Source organism: Bufo gargarizans, chromosome 8, assembly GCF_014858855.1.
Source record: "Bufo gargarizans isolate SCDJY-AF-19 chromosome 8, ASM1485885v1, whole genome shotgun sequence".
In the NCBI taxonomy this organism is placed as follows: Eukaryota; Metazoa; Chordata; class Amphibia; order Anura; family Bufonidae; genus Bufo; species Bufo gargarizans.
The window spans coordinates 169,916,231-169,940,649 of NC_058087.1; the positions used below are offsets into that span (position 1 = coordinate 169,916,231).

The window sequence follows — 24,419 nt, forward strand, 5'->3', positions numbered from 1 at the left end:
TATAAGCAAGTAACACACAGCGCCACCTGTAGTCTGAAACGTTTATTGCAGGTCCATTTGGCGTTTGTAAAATTGAGATATTGCGGTACATTTATTAACACTGGTGTAAAGGAAAACTGACTTTGTTATCCATGGCAACTAATCAGATTTTATCTTTCATTTTCCAAAGGAGTTCCGAAAAAATGAATGGTGGATTCTGATTGGTTTCTATGGATAACAAAGCCAGTTTTCCTTTACCCTAGTTTGATAAATCTCCCCCATTGTGTTGGAATTAGTTAGGCACTACAGTTCGTGCGACACAGATCTGGCCATGTTGAGATAAATGAGCCGTTAAGCATGGCCTCCGCTGCACCTCATTTTCATGTTGTATTGCGAATAAAGCGTTAGCTGATATACTTTATGCTTGCAACGCGCTGTGGCATTGTCCTTGCTTGTACGTTTGCAGTACCCGCACCCGAGCAGTCACTTCATTTTACAGCTGTGCTGACTAACTTTGTGCTTTGATTGTGCTCAGGTACAGCCAGCTGAGGGCGGCGAAAAGGACCGCATGTGACAGGTAAGTGGGGAAGAAGCTGTAGCGGGACATCAGGGGGCCACCGAACAAACTCAGCTTCTGAATTGTGGAGACCATCTTCTTTGTGCGTCCAGCGGAGGGGTCTCTTAGGGGGATCTTCTGATAGATCTGACAGGGGAAAAAAACAAAAATCAAATGAATGATAGTTTGGAAGTAGTCTCTAATTCCACCCATGATGGTGACAAAGCTGATGAATTAAGCATCTCCTAAAGTGAACCTCCACCTTTCAGCTTCATGTACCTGTATATCAGATATTTCCCACTGATAATTCCTCAGTGGTCAAAGCAACGTTCTTCGGATACAGAGCTCCAAATTGGCTGCATCAATAGTAAAACATTCCGACTGCCTGTAGTCGCCACTAGAGGGAGCTCACTGGATAACCCCAAGTCCTATCAAGTCCTAAGGATAGGGGATGACTAGCAAATTGGTGGCATTCTGACTGCTGGGACACCCATCGATCACAAGAATGGAGGCCCTTTACCCAGCAAGGCCCCGAAAATGGATCAGAAGGTCAGGCATATGCACTGCCGCGCCATTCATCTCTATGAGAGTCCTATAGACAGATCAGTACAGCAGACATGATCAGTGGGTCAGACCCTCAATAGTCATCTACTATCCTGTGGATAGGGGATAATTTGATAGAACCAGTATCCCCCTTTAGGGTACATTCACACGACCGTAACCGTTTTGCAGTCCGCAAAACATGACCAGCGCTATATGGAGAATGCATAAGCTTGTCTGCAACCGGTTGCGAAGAATAATAGGACATGCTCTCTTTTTTTGCGGGATGCAGACAGCACACAATGAATGAAATGAATGTGTCACGGCCACGGTTATGGCCGTGACTCCTTGGGAGCCGCATACAGTTGCCCGCGGTTTGGGTAGTTGTTTCAACCGCAGCTTGAGGCATGTCGTTGTTTGCCTCAAGTGCGGTTGCCGCGGACAACAGTGATGTGTGCGGTTCCCTGGGAGTTGTGTGCGTGTGTGTATGCACGTTTGTATGTCTGGTGTGCACTTTGTGTTGTCGGGTGTGCACTTTGACACTGTCCCTTTACTGTGGCTGCCCGTGGCAACGTTTGGTATGTTGTACATGTGGTGCCAGGGTCCCGGCCTTCGGGCTGTCTCCCAGGACGGCTGCCACCCATGTCGTTGCCTGCGGCAACAGCCACAGTGTGATCTTTAGTTTGGTCACTTCCCCTTTATGTGTGTTTCCCTTCTGTGGTGCTGGAAGGGTTAACTCCCTTCCCAGTGTGTGTGTGATGTCACTGGGTGTGTCCAACTGTGGGGTGTGGCTTCTTGGCCTATATAGCCTTGGTGTTTGGCATGGCTCAGTAGGTTGCTTCAGTCATGCTTGGCTGGAGCAGCCTCCTTTGCATATTACCTGCCAGTGAGAGCCACCCCTGTGGTCATAAAGATATTGTCCTTATGTTTATGTCTTGCTGTGTGTTGATGTTGTATGTTATGTTCTGTTAGGACCTTCCTATGTGTTTGGTGCAGCTTACGGTTCTGGATTCCTGTTTGCGCAGGGATCCAGTCAGCAAGGCTGTGACAGGTTGGTGGAACTAATAGTTCGCCTGTCATTCCCGTAAGGCTGTATGAGTTCCCCTTTTCCCAACTGCTTGGCCATTGAGACTCCCGCTCCTCCGTACCTTGGAGGAGTAGGTCGTCTTACCCAGCTCCTAGCTCAGGGATCTGCGGAGGGTAAGTCAGGGCTCCGAGGTTCCTGCGCATGGGTCCTCCTACCATCAAGGTCGGCCCATGCAGGTAGGAGTTAGGGTCAGGTTAGTGACGCTGTAGGAGGTGACCTGCTCCCTATCCTGTTCTCCTGGCCGAGCTGCCACAACATCATCTGGCACCGCACGGCTGAGGATTTTCCCCCATCCTCAGCTGTGACAGAATGGGTCCGCACCCTTGGATGCAGATCCATTTATACGGTCGTGTGAATGCACCCTTAAGGACATTTTTTTCCTCTTTGCATTTCACTGGGCCCTTTTTTTTTGTCTGTGGCTGTATGAGGCTTTTTTTTACATTTCTCTTTTTGTAGGACCTTCTTTAGGTAGGTGCTATTTTTTGGTATAAGAATACCTTACCATTTTGCTGCAATTTATATTTTACAGCATGTTTCGACATTTGAAATAATTTGTACTCCGACATTACCGGAGGTTTGTAAATCTGAGTACAGCCCCATTAACTTAAATGGGGACCGGCAGAGATCCGTCCGCCTTCCGGCAAATTTTCAGGCATGTTTGCGGTAATGCAGCCGGACCTCCGTCAGTTTTGGCAATTTGGAGGATCTGAAAAAACTAAACAGGAAACATCTGTCTCGTGTGTTTGGGCCCCACTGAACTACGTGAGGGGTTTAAAACCGGTCAGGTTGGTGACAGACTTCATTTAATATACTGTATCTTAGGGTGGGATGTACTATAGATGTCATTCGGATCAGATGCCAAACAGCCAAATTACAGTAAAAGTGTTCTTCTTTGTAATTATGCATTCTCCTCTACGTTTGAGGTTTTCCAGGTGGAAGAGCATGACATCTGCCTGGACTGGCATCAACGCCAAAAAGATGAACAGGGTGTTACTGGTGAGCATCTGCTGTCAGAAACACAGTGTAATGTATGACTGTACCCTCTACAGGAATCCGTGTGCCATGCTGACACTATGTGGCTCTGATGACATCACTTTATTACACATGTGTCTGTTAAGCTATGCATCCATGGCTGTAGTATGTTTTGTCATTCAGTTCTGTACTGATCACATCTGAGCCTCTATATGACAAAGAGAGCTGTCTAGGAAATTACAAGCTTATGTTCTACTTTTCAGAGAAAGATCTACTCATCAAGTGGAAGAGTGTCCGGGACCACTTCCAGAAAGTGGCAAGGGTAGCAGATCCTCTCCCTCCATTGACCAGCAAGACCCCTACCATCAGCTGATGTTCCTGTTGCCTAACAGGGGACCCCAGCCGGGAGTACAAAAATCTAGGGAAATATATAGGATTTTAAAATTTTATAAAAAAGTTATTGTTTCATTTTGTTCCATTCAGATCCCAAGGCAATCTCCCTATGGTGAGGAGAGCCTTCGGGAGTCCTCAGGCAAACAGCAGCAGAGGGAGAGAGAGGCCACTACTCCAAGACCAACAAACAACCCTGGTGAAGTTGGCTGGACTAAGATTTGGGCAGCCTTCTGCCTGAAACTATACAGTGGACGGAGCCAAAGCAGAAGGGCTCTGTCCACTGTATGGTGGTCATGCCGGGGAACTGCAGCTCAGCTCTTATTCAAGTGAATGGCAGATAGCCTCGGGAAAACACTTTTTATATCAGTGTAACTAGAGAATGTCCACTTTGTGGGGCTCTTCATATGTGGTGGTACATACAGTGAAGATTTCACTTACCTTATTCGCATACTGGTATATGACGGCTCTGACCACCTGCATGTTGGTGGTGTCCATCATCAGCGTCGCAGTTTGTCCTTTACGGATCTTCACCACTCCCTTAAACACCTGCGGGTTGTTATAAAAGGTGGCCAGTGTGGCCATAGTCATGACCTGAGGACACAAGGAGGGTGCATTATTAAATCATGGTTGTCTGTGTACATGATGGCTCTGTAGCAGGATGTAACTCAAACTGGAATCAATGGGAGCTGATCACATGCAGCTCTGGACGTGACTGGAGTATAAGACATGAAGAATCATGCAGTCAGTGTAGTGTTAAAGCTGCTTCACCGCTCCTTCCTCACTCACCTGTAGGATGGCATTAAAGTTAAACACCCTCTGGTTCCTCAGCCGGGACAGGTAGAGAAGGACATCGGGCACGTGCTGCAGAGCATTGGTCACCAGTTCATTCAAGCACTGCACAGCCGGCACTATGTTCTCCGGCTTGGCAAAGTCAGACAGATTTTTGCCGTATTTGCTCCACACCTGAAGGAGGACAGATAAGAGTGTCAGGTTTGCTCATAGTAATGAATGTTTCGCTGCAGAACTATCAGCCCCATCAGCCTATAATCACCTCTCTGGGCCAGAACTCTCTTCCGTCCAGCTGGTCTTCCAGGTAATCTCGGATGATGTTTACTTTTTGATAGAAGAGCCCAACAGAGTTTGAGAGTCTTATATCCTCGCCAATGCTGGCGTCTTCCAGTCCTGAGGCAGAAAACAGCCGGGACAGACCGATCACCATTAATCCAGACGCAAGTTGACCGTACTGAGCAAACAAGAGAAAAATCCAAGTGTCAGGGGTAATACTTAGTATTTGTCATTGGTATTACTTAAGATATTGTCCCCTTACAGAGACCTCTGGGGGGCAGAATTAATAAGACGTATAGGCACACTCAGGCTGGTTGTTGTGGGCTCACTGTGCCAAGGGTACCATTTATATGTATATATATATATATATATATATATATATATATATATAATATCATGTTGAGGGGTCCTTGCTGGAAACTGACTGAGATGTCTCCAAACAGCAAAGAAAAGTCATTCTGCTGGCTCCAGGTAAATGGGTGTGATAATAGGAAAAGGGGTGTGGATAAACCCAAAATGGGGTGGGCTTACTCAGGGTCCCAAATAAATCTGCAGTGTGTACATAGATATCACGATGGACATAGACTGTTTTATCTGCTCAACAAAACTTAGTGGACTATTGGAAAAAATATATATAACTGCAGGATCAGACTACGCAGCTTGTGTTTGTTGTCTGTTACCATGGAAACATATATTTGTATATCTGTAAAGAATAAAGCAAGGCAACTGGACGTACTGTAGATTTCTTGAAAACGTTTCACTCGATCTTCCAACGAGCTTTCTCAATTCTGAGTGACTGTACAAAAATTCTGGGAATAAATATGTAACTGAATCAACATCTGGTCATTATACCCAGCATTGGGTCAGAGGTCATTATACCCAGCATGGGGTCAGAGGTGTTGATTCCATTATCCTAATTGGAGTCAGTAGGTGATAAAGACTTCCCAGAAAAAGGTGTCAAGACAGCATTGTATGTGGCAGGTAATAGATGTCTAACCTTGGCTTCTCCATTTTTACGTAGATGGCCTCCTTCACACCTCGTTTGTACCAATCGGCCTCCTTATCCAAAACACGTACTTGACTGTCTAAGATTTAAGGATAAGGAGGCCGATTGGTACAAACGAGGTGTGAAGGAGGCCATCTACGTAAAAATGGAGAAGCCAAGCTTGAATAGAGGTGGGGGGGTTAGACATCTATTGTCTGCCACCTACAATGCTGTCTTGACACCTTTTTCTGGGAAGTCTTTATCACCTACTGACTCCAATTAGGATAATGGAATCAACACCTTTGACCCAATGCTGGGTATAATTACCAGATGTGGATTCAGTTACATATTTATTCCCAGAATTTTTTGTACAATCACTCAGAATTGAGAAAGCTCGTTGGAAGAACGAGTGAAACGTTTTCAAGAAATCTACAGTACGTCCAGTTGCCTTGATTTATTCTTTACAGATATATACCATGACCTGGATAAATGAGAACCTTCACAGACATATATTTGTATAGAAGCTGCATAAACAAAATAGGAAATTTCCAAATGGAATTTCTACATACCGATTCCCCATACTCAGGATAGGTCATTGATCTTAGATTGGCAAGGTCCCGACTTCCGGCACCCTGTTTCTTTTTAGCACTTACAGTAGGCGTCTAGGCTACCTGACTGCAGTCCTCAGTCACATGGCCTAGGTGCGCAAGGGAATAGGGCTGAGCTGCCATGCCATGCATGGCCGCTCTACAATGTACAGTACTGTGCTTGGTAAGATGCCGCAGTGCTGTGGCCTTCTCAAACAGCTGATCAGCGGTGGTGATGGGACTTGGACAGCCACTGATCTCATATTAATGATCTATCCTGAGGATAGATTATTATGTAAATTGTGGACAACCCACAATGAAAATCAGTAAAGATAATAGATTTCTCATTGTTAGACGCACTTGCACTGTTAAAACATGATTGAGAAGACGGACATGACCTTCACGGGGCTCAAAGAAACTTCTCTCACCTTATCTAAATCCAGGAGAGATTCCACCTTCATCTCCAAGAACTCTGCCATGCCCATCCCCATCTCACGACAGATGTCTGCAATCACCTTCTGGTAACCCACCGGCAGGTTTCTGAACTCCTGGGAAATCTAGAACATAGAGTTATCTCAGAATAAGATAGGGACACCGATCAACACATCTTGCTGTCCTGTGCAGAGGCATACCTCGATTTTATAAAATTTTTTATATGGGAGCAGATGAAGACCGTATGCCATTTTATGCCTGTACACTGATCTATGTCTGAGCCTTCTTTCAGACAAAGGTGATAGGCCCAGACATGATGTGAACAGAGCCCTAGGTGGGGCTGGTACAGCACAGACAAGATGGGTAACAGTCCTGGGCCACCACCAGAACCTACTCTAGACTTCGACTGGCAGCTTACTGAGAACTTACCTTACCGACAGTACTATTACATGGCCCAATCCAACAAGTAGTAGAAACTGATGCATGATAATGTGGGCCCTGTATAATACAGAGACTAAAGTGCAGCATTATTTGGGAACTGCAATCTACTACCTCTTACTGTGTGGAGGTTTAATGCAGGCACTCTATAGCACCATTATACAGGCAATATATAGGGATATTAAGTAGGCAATGTATGGCACCATTACATAAGTTTTGTAGGCAATGTATAGTGCTATATGACTGCATTATATAGGTAGGGTATGATGGTATTATGTAGTTACTGTATGGCACCATTATAAAAGGTACAGTATGGTAGTATATGGTCACTGTATGGGACTATTATGTAGGCCAGTGATGCCCAACCTACGGCCCACAGGCCAAATCCGGCCCGCGAAGCTGTGTCATGCGGCCCGTGCGACTCCCTGCAAAAAGTCTAAAGACTTTTCCCCCACATTCATCAGCGTAGTGAACGCTGTGAATGGCACAGGCAGCGCAGCAATGGTGCCTGTGCCTAAAATAACCAATAGCAAAGCTTCTTACAGCAAGAAGCTTTGTTATTGGTTGGCATAGGCGCGCGCCGGAGCGACACGTCCTGCAGCAGGGGAAGCCAACAGGAGGAGGGGCCGGCTCCAGGGGTGGCTATTGTAAGGAGAGCAGGGCGCGCTGTCCGAGGACCTTAGGAAAAATGACAGAGGTAAGGAGCTGCGGAGAGGTAAGGAGCCGCGGACCCCTGGGACTGGTCCCCGGTGACCCTGCTTCCCCCTCCTCCTCCTCCTATCACCCCACTAGTGACCCTGCTCCCTTCCCTCCTACTATCCCCCCACATTTTTCCTTTACATGCATCACAGACTGGGTCTGCCGGTGATTGTTGCATCCAAAAAAGCAGGTCAGCTGTACTTATTAGGGTACTTTCACACTTGCAGCAGAGGATTCCAACAGGCAGTTCCTGCAGGTTCCGGACGCAAACTGATGGCATTTGTCCAACGGATCCGTCTGACAAATACATTGAAATATCGGATCCATCTCTCCGGTGTCATCCGGAAACATGGATCCGGTATAAAAAATTATTGCACAGACCGCATGCACAGACCGGAAAGCCGGAACCGTTTTGCCAAAACACTTAATGCCAGATTCGGCACTAATACACTTTAATGTAAATTAATGCCGGGTCCAGCATTCCGACAAGTGCTCAGTATTTTTGGCCGGATAGAAACCTGCAGCATGCTGCGGTATTTTCTCCATCCAAAAAACATAAGAGGGACTGAACTGATGCATCCTGAACAGATTGCTCTCCATTCAGAATGCATTAGGATAAAACTGATCATTTTTTTCCCGGTATTGAGCCCCTAGGACGGAACTCAATACCGGAAGCTAGTGTGAAAGTACCCTTAGTTTTTCTGCTATTACATAAGCATTGTATAATAATATTAAGCTGGTATAAATTATATAGACCTAATATGGTATTATGTAGTCATCTTCTGGCACTACTTTACTTTCTTGTGTTTCCATAACAGAATAGGTGGTCTCTTCCCCCCTCGTCCTTTGACCCCTGTACTCCACATCAGTCCATCTTACCGTGGGGAAGTCCCGCAGAACTACGTGATCCTTATACTTGCTCTCTGGAAACCTCCAGTCCTCCTGGTACAGGTACGTGTGGAAGTTATGTAACATGGGGACTTTGGTCTCCAGACTGAGGGTCATGTCGTCCTCCACGGTGTCCAGAGCTCGAAGCACCAGATAGAAGATACACACGGCATTTCTACAATGAGGAACCAAGAATCAGTACTCTGGAGGGCACTTTTATGGGACTGTGTAACAATAGTACAATATTTCAGGGAGGAGGGGCGCTTGGGGGAGTAATTATACAGCTACACAAGCCAGTCTCCAGCCTATTTCTGTAGTTCTTTTGAGTGCACAGGGGTGCGGTGGCTACCGTTAGATAAAGGATGAGGCTCTGATGAAGGGTATGGAGATTAGAGGGTGTGATAGGACACCCCAAAAAGATGTGTTTTTAAACGGTGTGCCTAAAAAAATGTGGGAGTGGTGAATTAACCTAACTGATTGGGGTAGGGCATTCCAAAGAACTGGTGCAGCACAGGAGACACCTTGAAGAAGAAGTGAGAGGTTTGGATTATGGTGGATGTTAGTCTTAAACCACAGTTTTTAAAGGCTATGGGGGCATTTATTTATTATTATTGCATGGTACATAGCTAAAAATCATTTTTTTATTGGTCTATTCAAAATGTTGAGCCCCTTTCTCTGTGCAGCCTTGAGATTTTCTAGTAGCAGGCTCTAGTTTTCACTCTGTCCCATCAGCCAGCTCTGCTAATGGCTCCTTATCTCCTAAACACTCATTATAGCCCAATTCTTATCTTACTGATAAGAATGTGGCTTAAATAAGTGTTGATGACCTTATTAGAGATAAGGTTTACTAGATCACTGGCACAAAGTGAAAGTACCTTTAACACAACTAGATGGCTAACCCTTTGTGACAGAACGGCCTGCTACTAGAGAATCTCAAGGCTGCACAGAGGAAGAGGCTCAACATTTTTAATAGACCAATTAAAAAATGATTTTTAGCCCAAAATGAGTAAAATACAATCATAAATAAAAATATTCCCCGATGGTGTACATTAGTGGTCACCACATCAGAATACATTATAGAGCTCCACCCCTCACTATGCAGTGGGCCGCCGTGCTGGACCTCACTTAAAGGGAACCTGTCACCAGTTTTATGGTGTCCTAACTAAGGGCAACATAAATAAGTGACTGATTCTCTTAGCAAAATGCTGGGTCACTTTCTTTAATTGACCCAGTCAATCTGCAAACATCTTGTATTGAAAAGCTCCAGCTGATAATGAGTCATGAATATTTATGAGCTCCTGACTCTCCCCGCCTACCTGCTGCTGATTGACAGTTTTTTTTTTCCATATGAATCAGCAGCAGGTGGGCAGGGGAGTGGCTATAGCTCTCAAATAAACGCTGGACTCAAATCAGCTCATTAGCATGCGGCATCTTTGTGTGTATATTATGAGGTAACCATCTGTCACACCAGTAAGTGAATACATCTAAGGTACTTTTTAGTAGTTAATGATTGTATATAATTAGTTAGATTATAATCAAATGTCCACATGACAGGTTCCCTTTAAGACCATGCTGCACTAGAAGCCCTACCATTTTGCGTGGGTCGTGACTACAAATGGATTTACTCCTGGTAGGTATAATGTCACAGGAAGAGGCAGAGACCTCCAGATTTACAGAGAAACTTCAGTGCACATTGGTGAAAAAAAGAGCGGGTAGTTATGAAGAGACAGCAATGATTTGTATTTTTCCTTGGGGCTCTTTTAGGTGTGTGGGAAGTGATGTAATTTACATCAGACTATGTTGGGGACTGCAGGGGGGGAAGTGATCTTATTTACATGGGACTCTAAGTTGGAGGGAGCATCCATAAGGACCCACACTATACAATTATCATGTAATTTATCCTGCATGGTGAATGGCAAAAGGAAAATCCATGATTTGCTGTTTTTTCTAATCTGCCACACACAAATGGAATAAACAGCGATTAAAAAGTTTTATGTAACCCAAAATGGTACCAATGAAAACTACAAATCGTTCTGCAAAAAAAATAAAAGCCATAACAGAGCTGTGAAGACAGGAAAAAAAAAAAAAAGGTTATGGGTCTTGGAATGCAACAACGCAAAAGCATTTTAGAATTTTTCTTGGTCATAAAACATAGTAAAACTTGTATATCTTTGGTATCGTACTGAGCCAGAGAGTAAAGTTAGTTATTATGTCGCAAAATTTACAAAAAGATCATGTAAAAAGAACATGGTGGTATTGCTATTTTTTTACCCACCATTCAAGAAAGTGTTAAGAGTTAATCAGCAACTTACATGTATGTCACAACCAGACAGCTGAGAAGCTCTGACAGAGGCCTTTCAGAACCTCCTCCTTGAGTTTCTGTGTTGTGGTATTCAGCTCCTCCTCTCGTTAGCCTCTCTCAGCTGTCATGTGTTGGACTAATTGCTTCCCTTTAAATTCCTCCCCAGAAGGCTTTTCTGGGCGGTTTATACTACTTCCTGGAGTGTGTGTGCATGCTGACTTTGTTCTCCTGTTTGCTTCAAAGCTAAGTGTTGTACCTTTATCTGTTATTTTCTGTTTGCTGGATCCCAGGTGACCCTGACTCCCTCCGTATCTTGTGTAGGGAGCCGGTGGTCGTGTCCCCTCACTATTGTAGGGTGCTCAGGGCTTTATAGTCAAGGTTCGTGGATATGCAAACCTCCACCATTAGGATCTTTGCATAGGCTGAGCAACCAGGGAAAGTGCCAGGTCTCCTGCAGGGGTCTCCCTTGGTTCCTTAGCTTTTGGATCCAGCGAGTCATTTATACATGTTGCTTTGCCTTGTTTCCTGTACACCGTCCGTGACAATGTATCTGAAAATGCTATGAAAAACTACAATAAAAAACAAACAAACATCACTTCTATCACCGCGTCCGATAGAAAACTGGTGTTGGAGCAGGCCAATAATAAGAGGTTCTTTTTGAAACAATACTTTGAGGAGGGGGAAAAGGCGGGTCACATGTTAGCAATGATAGCCAAGGCCCAACAAGAGTCCTCTTATGTGTCAACCCTCAGGAATTCGGAAGGTAGGATGGTGAGCGATCCTCATGAGATTCTTGAGGTGTTTAAGGGATTTTATAGTTCACTATATAAAAGTACAGCTATGTATTCTGACAGGGATCTGGAGGCTTACTTGGGGGGAGTGGAGTTGCCTACTTTGTCGGCGGAGGAGAGAGAGGGGCTGGAGTATCCCCTTACGGTGGAGGAATTACAAAGGGCAATAAGTGTGATGCCAAATGATAAGGCCCCTGGCCCTGATGGGCTACCTATTGAAATTTACAAGGAATTTGGTGAGGAGCTGCTACCAAATCTTCTCAAAGTATTTGACCAGGCCCTAGCAATGGGAAGTTTACCTCCTTCTATGTATGAAGCTACCATTGTGGTGCTGCCCAAGCATTACCTGAGTCTTACCGCCCCATCTCTCTCCTCACATCTGATATAAAGATATTAGCAAAAGCCTTAGCGATAAGACTATCCCGGGTGGTGGGGACAGTAGTGCACCCAGATCAGTCTGGCTTCATGCCCGCAAGGTCCACGGCGATCAACTTGAGAAGACTCTTCCTAAACCTGCAGGCCACAACAGGGGAGGTGGAAGATAAGGCGGTCCTCTACCTCGATGCTGGCAAAGCATTTGATAGTGGGGAGTGGAGGTATTTATGGGCAGTACTTAATAAAATGGGATTTGGACCCATCTTCACAGGATGGGTTCAGCTTTTGTACTCCTCCCCGGTTGCTAGAATCAGAGTTAACGAGTTATCCAGTAGCTTTCGTCTGGGGAGAGGAACCAGGAAGGGGTGCCCTTTATCCCCGCTGCTATAGAACCTTTGGCGGCCATTTTAAGAGGCTCCAATAGAGTTCAGGGATTCAAACATGGGGGTTTGGAAGAGAAAGTGGCCCTTTATGCAGATGATCTTTTATTATTTGTGGATAAAATAACGGACTGTCTGCCCTCAGTAATGAGTATCATTGACAGATTTGGGGTTTTCTCAGGGTTGTCCATCAACTGGTCCAAATCTGCATTGCTCCCATTGACTCCCCGTGAGGCCCCAGCCAGTTTAGCCAGAATACAAGTTCCGTGGGTGCATAAATTTAAATATTTAGGAATATGGGTCACGAGGGATGTCAAAACATATATCGGTCTCAATTTAATATCCCTTTTAGATAAGCTGAAGCCTAAAATCGAAGCGTGGTGTAAACTTCTGATTTCCTTGATAGGAAGGGTGAACTTGATAAAGATGATAGTGATGCCTCAGCTGTTGTACATCCTGCAGAACTCTCCAATATGGATCCCCCGACACTTCTTTAAAAGAATAGAGGGGGTGTTCAGAGATCTGTTGTGGAAGAGGGGAGTGGCTAGGATCAAATTAAGCAAATTGCAGCTGGCCAAAGAGGAGGGTGGAGTAGCCCTGCCGCACCCGTGGTCATATTTTTGGCTGCGCAGCTCCAGCATATGCAGGGATGGGGGCGAGAAGGCATACAAGATTCTAGGAGAGGCATGATCGAGGTTCTGGCAGGCCATCACACTCCCTTAGGGGCGTTGGAGGCACATGCATTTAAATCACGCTTACCTATTATGCCTACGCTACAACTCATGCACAAAGTGTGGTGGACCGTTAGAGACTTGCTAGAAATTAAGGGATGTACCAAATATACCCCTCTGTGGCACAACTCTCAACTGAGGGAGATATCTATGCTGGAGGGCTCTGAGGACTGGGCGAGGAAAGGAATGAAGTATGTTTCGCAGATATTTGATGAGATGGTCCTCAAATCCTTCCAGCAACTTCAGCAGGAATTTGGCCTGCACAGGCCTATGTTCTATGCGTTCTTACAGTTGAGGCACGCAGCACAATGCCAAGAGAAGCTATTCACCATGACTATTGCCAAAACAGCTTTATTTGATCATGTGGTGCGGGCCTCGGCGTCTTATAAGCTCATTTCTTTTGCGTACAGCTTTCTCAAGGGAAAATGCCTGGGAGACCCGATAAACGGTCATCTGCATATGAAAAAAAAAATATGATTTTTATTGTACAGACAAAAGAAAGGCCTAGTTTTAATCATCATGATGAGCCCCACCAGGCAGTATGTGTGGTTTAATAGTGTTGATCCTGGTGACAGAGCCTCTAATTCTCTTAGGATACACGGGGGTGTATGCCATCTGGTTCCGGTGATTTGTCTATTTTAATCTTTTTAAGACGCTGCTGCACTTCTTCGTGGGTCAGACAGGCCACTTTTAACAGGGAAATTGCTTTTAAAGGGAACCTGTCACCGGTTTTATGGTGTCCTAACTAAGGGCAACATAAATAAGTGACTGATTCTCTTAGCAAAATGCTGGGTCACTTTCTTTAATTGACCCAGTCAATCTGCAAACATCTTGTTTTGAAAAGCTCCAGCTAATAATGATGAGTCCTGAATATTCATGAGCTCCTGACTCTCTCAGCCTACCTGCTGCTGATTGACAGTTATTTTCCATATGAATCAGCAGCAGGTGGGCAGGGGAGTGGCTATAGCTCTGAATAAAATATACGCTGGACTCAATGACATCACGCTGGACTCAAATCAGCTTATTAGCATGCGGCATCTTTATGTGTATATTATGAGGTAACCATCTGTCACACCAGTAAGTGAATACATCTAAGGTACTTTTTAGTAGTTAATGATTGTATATAATTAGTTAGATTATAATCAAATATCCACATGACAGGTTCCCTTTAAATTCTGCATTTCATATGAAAGTTTATTTTACCCAGTTAATACAGTGGAGGAGAGAAAAAAAAAAATGAAAAAAAAAAAAAAAAAAAAAAGCCGACATTGACTGGTGGAGGAAGTGTCTTGCTGCAGCAGTGCTCATCTGCCAACCTTGCAAACTTGTTGGGGTGTGTCAGATCAGGGCTAGCCTCCTTGGCACGCTTCCTTCTACCCTGCTTTCGAACGGTTATCCAGCTACCTACCTCGCTTTCCTGAGCCTCCACATTTACCCTATAGAGTGCCTGCTCTGTGAGCTGAAAACTCTTTTCTAAATTGCTAACGCTTCTCAGTGTCGAAACTCACTTGTTTAGATACACGATGGGTGACCCCAAACAGGCAATTTGCTCACATTTTGAAGAAAGATATGCACCCTCAAACAGCTGTTCCAGGACTGCATAAATTAGACAAGATGTGCACTGGCCTGCTTTGTCAATAATAAAACACATACTAAATGGGGATTACGCAAGAAAAAAAAAAAAAAAAAACACAATACAGTGCAATGAAATTATAAACTGACTTAAAGGGGTTATCCCATGACTAATGTAAAAAATAAATAAAAAATCAGCCATCATATAGTACATGACAATACCCTTCTAACAAAGCTGAAACCATGGATCCGGAGGTCTCCACATTCATTGCTCTGCTAGATTTATATTGAGCTGTGGCTCAGGGGGCGTGTCTCAGCTCTCCCCATGACGGCTCAGGGGGCGTGTCTCAGCTCTCCCCATGACGGCTCAGGGGGCGTGTCTCAGCTCTCCCCATGACGGCTCAGGGGGCGTGTCTCAGCTCTCCCCATGACGGCTCAGGGGGCGTGTCTCAGCTCTCCCCATGACGGCTCAGGGGGCGTGTCTCAGCTCTCCCCATGACGGCTCAGGGGGCGTGTCTCAGCTCTCCCCATGACGGCTCAGGGGGCGTGTCTCAGCTCTCCCCATGACGGCTCAGGGGGCGTGTCTCAGCTCTCCCCATGACGGCTCAGGGGGCAATTAAAGGATTATACTGAGCATGTGCGGCCATCTCAGTGAGCAGAATAAAGAAATGAGGAAAACAAACTAACAGCAGGTGGCGCTATACAGATAGATTACAGAGAATAACTCAGTAGCTATCATACATTTTTAATTACATGTAATTACAAAAGTATTCCGATCCAGGTGCTGGTTTAAAAATTGTAAAATATTTTTCGTGGGATAACCGCTTTAAAGTGGATTTTCACAGGCTGAGCTAAAGCCGATTGTGGGGATGGAGTCATTCCTGCTCAGCAGTTGGCTGCTCGCTTAGTGGAAGAGATCGCTGCGTTTACATGCAATGGTCACTTCCACAGTATGAGGACGATGGATCGCTTTTGTGATTGTTCGTCCTCATACAGTATCATTGTTTCTGGGCGGCAGATTGCTGTTTAGACCACACAATCTGCTGCCCAGAAACAATGATTTAGGTGCCTGCACAAACGATCTTTTCACCCCATGAACGAGTGTTTCGCCGGATTATTTACTTGTGTAAATCCACCTTTGGGGCTCATGAACACAACCGTATGTACTTTGCTGTCTGCAAAGAAAAAAAAAAAAAAGAAAAAACGGATGACATCTGTGTGACGTCCCTGTTACATTCGTATTTTTTTTTGCAGATCCACTGAAACAAGGTCCGTCCTCGTCTGCAAAATGAACCAGAATATGAATATTTTTTGTGGAACAGACATGCAGACATACGGAATGCACATGGAGTAATTTATGTTTTTTTTGTGGCCCCACTGAAATGAATGGTTCCACATACGGGCCCACAAATAAAAACAAAAAAAATAAAAATGAATGGACACAGACAAAAATATACATTCGTGTGCATGAGCCCTTAATGTAGTCCCCTGCTAAAGTCACTTATCTTAAGTCACACACTTAAGACAAAGATACACTTGTGAACAAAACACTTGCCCGCTGGCAAACTCGCGTTTTCAGTCTGCTTATATAGCTGCTGTTCCCAGACAACTCTAAACCAGACTGCTTCGAATCCAGAGGTAAAAAAAAACAGCATCGCTCTCCACTTACACTTTGTCACTGACCACTAATCTGGAATATTTGATAATTCAGCACAATTGATACCAGATTACAGACATTTTACTGTATTTAAACAGCTTAGCTGCCTCGCTACAGAACCACAGCAATAAGAACGGGTATCTGGCCGTCCAGTAATCCAGCACGATAATGCCGAATTAAAGGAATTTCACTGTATGTTGAAGGTGGACAATGTAGCAGGGTTCCTACAGGACTTCAGCATTAAAAACTGTTCCATGACTGTCCATTAATCCAGAGTGTTTTATAAACCAGCATCTGTCTGGTCCCGATAGTGCCGAACTAAAGAGTTTTACTGTATAGTAAAAGGTGGTCAGTTCAGCAGCCTCACTACAAAACTTCAAGCTTAAAAACTTTTCACTTGACCTCCGAGTAATCCAGAATAATTAATAATCTGGTAGCCTTATTATAAGGGCTGTTTCACACAAGCGGATGCCGTGCGTGTCATCCGCAGTGTGAATGAGAGCCAAGCCCCGTTCTGGACAGCAGAGACCCGGAGCACTTACATGACTGATAATGCTCCGTGCCTCTCTGATCTTTTTACTAGGAAATCACAGTGATTTTGTAGTAAAAAGATCACGGAGAGGCACAGAGCATTATCAGTCATGTAAGTGCTCCGGGTCTCTGCTGTCCGGAACGGGGCTTGGCTCTCATTCACGCAGCAGATTCCACGCACGGCATCCGCTCGTGTGAGAGAGCCCTAAGACTTCACAGAAATGATTAGTTGAACATCCAATAAACCAGAATACTTATCATTCCAAAATCAGTGATGTCGGATTAAAGGAATTTTTTGTTTTAAATGTAGAGATTTCTGTAGCCTTACTATAGACGTCAACTAGAAAACTATTCATTTGATCATCATAATCGATCAGATTAGAAGGATTTTAGATGAAGGTACATATAGTAAGGCTGAACTGTCTGGTCATCCAGGATATCTAATAATCCAATACCAATGATGCCAGACTAAAGGAATTTTACTGTATTTCAAAAGGTGGACATTTCAGCAATCTGACTACAGGGCTTCAAGAGAAGACAAGGCTTGACGTCCAATAATCCAGAATACCGGATCATCCATGCCGGATTAATGGATTTCTACTGTATTTTAAAAGGCGGACAGTTCAGCAGGATTTACAATGGGACTTCATGAATAGAAACCATTTATTTGACATCCAATCAACCAAAATAATTGATGATACATGCCAGATTAAAGGACTTTTACTACAGTAACGTTAATAAACAACCCCACCCCAATCAATCAGTACACGATAGCGGAGATCTCACCCACCTCAGCTCTCCGTCCAGGGTATGGATGACAGTCGCGAAGCTCCTGCCGGTCTGGTCCAGGTACCTGTAGCAGGTCTGCAGGCTGTCGCTCATGGACTCCTGTCGGGGCAGAATAACAGCGTGAAGTTTGCACACGGCCAGGTTTTGGGCGGGTTAAGCAGTTGTACACGGTGTGTCCCTAATTCAGCTCCCACAGACTGCTGACGGTCAGAGGGGACCGCAGACCACTGGGCTTTTGCGCGATGCCAAAGGCTAAGAGCCAAACATGGAGGAAAAATGTCTCCCCGGCCAACAGTGATCATCCACGGTGTCCCAGGGCATGTGTACCGAGTTGGCACCAGAGGGAATGCAGAATGCACAAGTATATACACAGTGACTCCACCAGCAGAATAGTGAGTGCAGCTCTGGAGTATAATACAGGACGTAACTCAGGATCAGTACAGGATAAGTAATGTATGTACACAGTGACTGCACCAGCAGAATAGTGAGTGCAGCTCTGGAGTATGATACAGGATAAGTAATGTAATGTATGTACACAGTGACTCCACCAGCAGAATAGTGAGTACAGCTCTGGGGTATAATACAGGATGTAACTCAGGATCAGTAATGTAATGTATGTACACAGTGACTCCACCAGCAGAACAGTGAGTAAAGCTCTGGAGTATAATACAGGATGTAACTCAGGATCAGTACAGGATAAGTAATGTATGTACACAGTGACTCCACCAGCAGAATAGTGAGTGCAGCTCTGGAGTATGATACAGGATAAGTAATGTATGTACACAGTGACTCCACCAGCAGAATAGTGAGTACAGCTCTGGGGTATAATACAGGATGTAACTCAGGATCAGTACAGGATAAGTAATGTAATGTATGTACACAGTGACTCCACCAGCAGAACAGTGAGTGCAGCTCTGGAGTATAATACAGGATGTAACTCAGAATCAGTACAGGATAAGTAATGTAATGTATGTACACAGTGACTGCACCAGCAGAATAGTGAGTGCAGCTCTGGAGTATAATACAGGATGTAACTCAGGATCAGTACAGGATAAGTAATGTAATTTATGTACACAATGACTGCACCAGCAGAATAGTGAGTGCAGCTCTGGAGTATAATACAGGATGTAACTCAGGATCAGTACAGGATAAGTAATGTAATGTATGTACACAGTGACTGCACCAGCAGAATAGTGAGTGCAGCTCTGGAGTATAATACAGGATAAGTAATGTAATGTAAGTACACAGTGACTGCACCAGCAGAACAGTGAGTGCAGCTCTGGAGTATAATACAGGATGTAACTCAGGATCAGTACAGGATAAGTAACGTATTGAATGTACAGTATGCTGCCAGAGCTCTCAAACACTAGTATGAAACTAGGCGAAAAATCCACCTCCTAAATAATTTGATCGAAATTTCCTTTCATACGTTTGAGAATAAGAGTATCTTGTGATTTCATGGAATTGATATGCTGGAGTCCTCAACAACGCAGTGGTCGGTGGTTTTTCCCACATAGATGAGAGTAGGGCTGATGTCAGCACCCGGGATACCTGGGCAAGTGACATGTCCCACTGTGTCTTCTCACTCCAAAGACGTCGCCTGAGCCCTAGATGTTTTGACCAGGGCCCCGAATGTTATGGCCACTGGCCAGGGCTGCCATCAGGGTAGTACTGTCGGTAATGCCGTCAAGGGGTGACTGGCTGGAGGCCATGTTCATGTCTGTGCGCACTGGTAACGGGGCCTGGAACTGCTCACCACGGCAGCATCACGTGTGGTCAGTGCGGGCTCCAGCGCTGCCCTACTAGTACTCTCTAATTACTAGTGGGGGGGGGGGGGGGGGGCGCTCACAAAAAAAAAAAGAACTCGGTCAGGCTCCGCCCACCCACATCTTTGGTGACCACTACTAGTAGGGCAGCACTGGGGCCTGATAGATGCCGCAAAGAGCGGATGCAAAGCAGCTGTGGTAAGCGCTCCGATGGGGGCCCGACATGAAGTACAATGACAGTTGTGGCCCCGTTACCATTGAGTGCACATGGTGGGAAAATGTGGGCACAGTAGGGCAATTACCAGGGGGTGAACATTGCTAGGGGCAGTTGGGGGACCTTACTATGGGCACTATAGGGACATTGCTAGGGGCAGTTGGGGGGGCGTTACTGTGGGCACTATAGGGACATTGCTAGGGGTAGTTAGAGGGGCGTTACTGTGGGCACTATACAGTGCTCCAGATGGCAAACAAAATGGTCCCCAATGCGACTTAGAATTGCAAAATAGCGACAAGACTGTAGCCATTTGCGCCTAGACCCTCCACTGCTTTCACCCAGCAGACACAAGCTGCAGACGTCTGCTGGGTGAAGATCCGCCCCTCACCCCATAGAGGGTGGGCGTGGCCTGGGTTACCGCATCTTGTGCTCCCGCTTCCAGCAGTCTGGCAAGTTTGGAGTTAAGTCTGTGCTGTGGAGCTGAGCTGCTGGAGACATTTCAACTAGGGCCGGACAGTCCATGGCTGATAACTAGGGATGAGCGAATCGACTTCGGATGAAACATAAAACTTAGTTCTAATACTGTACGGAGAAGGAGCTCCGTACAGTACTAGAATGTATTGGCTCCGATGAGCCAAAGTTATTACTTTGCGAAGTCTCGCGAGACTTCGCGCAATAACTTCATAAATTAACTTCTACTGTAAAAAACATTTCCCGAACTCTGGTTCGGTTCCAAAGTACCACTTGTAACCGAACTTGAGTTCGGGAAATGGCTTTTTACAGTAAAAATTTATTTATGAAGTTATTGCGCGAAGTCTCACGAGACTTCGCAAAGTAATAACTTCGGCTCATCGGAGCCAATACATTCTAATACTGCACGGCGCTCCTTCTCCGTACAGTGTTAGAACTAAGTTTTATGTTTCATCCGAAGTCGATTCGCTCATGCCTTCTGACAACACTAAACACGCAATTCATTAGTGTGTTTTATAGGACTGGGTCCCCATGAGGTGACAAGGAGAAGCCATGTAAGAACGTGTATAACACCACAGTATGTCGGTGGGATCCGCTGTCCTGGTCTGCATAGCACTGCCGGGGGTCGCACAGCATTATATTGATTTATGATGCTATGTAACCCTTAGAGGTCTGGAATGTATTGAATAACACGGACCTAATGCTGTCAGTGTTATCCAATACATTCCAGAACTGTAAGGGCTCATGCACACGACAGTATTTTGATTCCGTATATGGAACCAGTCATTTCAATGGGTCCGCAAAAGGCTGTCCGCATCCGTTGCTCCGTTCTGTCACCCCGCAAAAATTAGGAGACATGTCCTATTCTTTGGCCTGACGAAGCGCAAGTTAGCGCGTAACGGCTGTCGCCGCCAACTTCACCCGTGTACATCAGCACTGTATGCTCTAGCCCGAAGATTTTACACATGAACGAATAAAGCATCGTTTCATCTACACTGGCGAGTGCCGCCTTTTCTATTGTCCTCCACATGGTGGTTATTCCTATTTTCTCAGGCTGTGCACCACTTTGTGTGTTTTTAAAGAGACAGGCAGTCGAGGACCTGATGTATATGTTATTACGGTTGGCAGTGCCGCCTTATCTCTTGTTTTCTCTACTATTCTCGACTATAGGGACATTGCTAGGGGCAGTTGGGGGACGTTACTGTGGGCACTATAGGGATATTGCTGGGGGACGCTACTGTGGGCACTTGGGGGACTATAGACGTAAGACACTGCTGACAACCTCTAGGACAGAGGTAAGACACTGCTGACAACCTCTAGGACAGAGATAAGACGTAGGACACGGCTGACAACCTCTAGGACAGATAACACACTGCTGACAACCTCTAGGACAGAGATCAGACGTAGGACACTGCTGACAACCTCTAGGACAGAGATCAGACGTAGGACACTGCTGACAACCTCTAGGACAGAGATCAGACGTAGGACACTGCTGACAACCTCTAGGACAGAGATCAGACTTAGGACACTGCTGACAACCTCTAGGACACAGATCAGACGTAGGACACTGCTGACAACCTCTAGGACACAGATCAGACGTAGGACACTGCTGACAACCTCTAGGACAGAGATCAGACGTAGGACACTGCTGACAACCTCTAGGACAGAGATCAGACGTAGGACACTGCTGACAACCTCTAGGACAGAGATCAGACGTAGGACACTGCTGACAACCTCTAGGACAGAGATCAGACGTAGGACACTGCTGACAACCTCTAGGACAGAGATCAGACGTAGGACACTGCTGACAACCTCTAGGACAGAGATCAGACTTAGGACACTGCTGACAACCTCTAGGACACAGATCAGACGTAGGACACTGCTGACAACCTCTAGGACACAGATCAGACGTAGGACACTGCTGACAACCTCTAGGACACAGATAAGACATAGAACACGGCTGACAACCTCTAGGACAGAGATGAGACGTAGGACACTGCTGACAGCCTATAGACCGGCGCCTCCTCTATATCTGTGCTCTGCCTCTTACCCGGTCCTGCTTAGACAGCACGAGCCGACAGCCGCCCAGCCGGAACCTGACCAGGTCGTAGATCTCCTCCGGGTGTCCTAGAGACCTCAGGAAGTCCATGTCCGCGGTGTAAGATGAGTGATGCTCTACCTCAGCATCCTCACACGTCCTTTTATGTACCCGCCAGTGATTCATCCCTCTAGCTCCGCCCACACCTGTCACTCCCGACCAATAGCTGCGCGGCTCCAGTGTAGCCTGAAGACTCTGATTGGAGCGAGTGACAACCAATTAGGGAAGACCTGTTGCCGCGGAGACGGCTCGCGCTAAGGTGATTGGCTGTATGGAAATGCGATGTAACAGAACTGCGGTCCAGCGACGTTACGGGGAGTGAGATGTTGTGTCCCTGTGGTGTGGGCAGAGGCATGCTGGGAATTGTGGTGCCTCGGGCACTGTATGAGGCTGGTGTAGGACTACAAGCCACAGCATCCCTTGCAGTATTACTATATCCAGAGTGTGAGGAACGTGCAAAGCAGACATTAATGCTTCCAATGTATAGAAATGGCGCCCACTACATAATGGGGGTCCTCACAGTCAGCCTGTAACTGCCCCCTGCCCCTGTACACCTGCCCAGCCCCCTCTGTGCCCCCCACACATAGTAAGAATACCCCTTTAGTGCCCCAATACCTGAGGAATGTTCCCTCAGTGCATACCTCCCAACTTTTGAATAGAAGGAAGAGAGACACTATGTGCTGCGCTCACAGATTATACCCAGATATGTGCCCCTTACAGTATATATGCCCAGATAAGTGCCCCTCACAGTATATATGCCCAGATATGTGCCCCTCACAGTAGTTATGCCCAGATATGTGCCCCTCACAGTACCTATGCCCAGATATGTGCCCCTTACAGTAGTTATGCCCAGATATGTGCCCCCTCACAGTCGTTATGCCCAGATAGGTGCCCCTCACAGTAGTTATGCCCAGATATGTGCCCCTCACAGTAGTTACGCACAGATATGTGCCCCTTACAGTAGTTATGCCCAGATATGTGCCTCCTCACAGTCGTTATGCCCAGATAGGTGCCCCTCACAGTAGTTATGCCCAGATAGGTGCCCCTCACAGTAGTTACGCACAGATATGTGCCCCTCACAGTAGTTATGCCCAGATTTATGCCCCCTCACAGTACCTATGCCTAGATATGTGCCCCCTACAGTAGTTATGCCAGATATGTGCCCCCTCACAGGAGTTATGCCAAGATATGTGCCCCCTCACAATAGTTATGCCCAGATATGTGCCATTCACAGTAGTTATGCCCAGATATGTGCCCCCCGAGGAGTGGCTTAACACATTTGAAAAAATACACAGAATGGAGGAACTTATTGCTGAAGATGATGGCCAGGATGCAAAATATATTAAGATATGGTCACCTTGGTTGCTTTTCAAAGGATCTGAGTCTTACCGTACGTGGTTGAATACCATCTCTAGTAATGCTTAATACTACCTTTGCTGATGGGTTTTGGCACTGTGTCCCACCCACCCTCAAGTCACACCCACACACAGCCCCACCCACATATTGCACCACCCACATCACCTACACTTGGTACAGAATTTCTCTTTACCATCACCCCACCCACCTTCTCCAACCACCCAGCACCCTTAGGCTGCTTTCACACTAGCGTTCGGGTTTCCGTTCGTGAGCTCCGTTTGAAGGGGCTCACGAGCGGACCCGAACGCAGCCGTCCAGCCCTGATGCAGTCTGAATGGAGGCGGATCCGCTCAGACTGCATCAGTCTGGTGGCGTTCAGCCTCCGCTCCGCTCGCCTCCGCACGGACAGGCGGACAGCTGAACGCTGCTTGCAGCGTTCGGGTGTCCGCCTGGCCGTTCGGAGGCGTGCGGATCCGTCCAGACTTTCAATGTAAGTCAATGGGGACGGATCCGTTTGAAGATGCCACAATGTGGCTCAATCTTCAAGCGGATCCGTCCCCCATTGACTTTACATTGAAAGTCTGGACGGATCCGTCCCAGGCTATTTTCACACTTAGCTTTTTTTTGCTAAAATAATGCAGACGGATCCGTACTGAACGGAGCCTCCGTCTGCATTATTATGATCGGATCCGTTCAGAACGGATCCGATCGAACGCTAGCCGAACGCTAGTGTGAAAGTAGCCTAACTCACATAAAACAAGTAAT

The 24,419-nt window shown here is 46.0% G+C and overlaps 1 protein-coding gene across 1 annotated transcript; it reads right to left on the reverse strand.

Moving 5' to 3' along the window:
* Positions 1–433: 433 nt before the first annotated feature.
* Positions 434–22,349, reverse strand: LOC122944552 (squalene synthase-like). Its single transcript, XM_044302954.1, has 8 exons — positions 22,251–22,349; positions 17,751–17,848; positions 8,613–8,796; positions 6,593–6,721; positions 4,579–4,770; positions 4,314–4,490; positions 3,966–4,118; positions 434–682 (listed from the first exon to the last, which is right to left on the reverse strand). The coding sequence occupies exons 1-8, from the start codon at positions 22,347–22,349 to the stop codon at positions 488–490; spliced, it is 1,227 nt and encodes a 408-aa protein (XP_044158889.1). The 3' UTR covers positions 434–487.
* Between the last annotated feature and the right edge of the window lie 2,070 nt (positions 22,350–24,419).

Coding starts and splice junctions, on each gene's coding strand:
- LOC122944552 (XM_044302954.1), bottom strand. CDS start 22,349: ATGGACTTCCTGAGGTCTCTAGGACACCCGGAGGAGATCTACGACCTG. Junction 17,849..22,250: donor TGCTGTCTAAGCAGGACCGG/GTAAGAGGCAGA, acceptor CTGCCCCGACAG/GAGTCCATGAGCGACAGCCT. Junction 683..3,965: donor TATACCAGTATGCGAATAAG/GTAAGTGAAATC, acceptor TTCCCCTGTCAG/ATCTATCAGAAGATCCCCCT.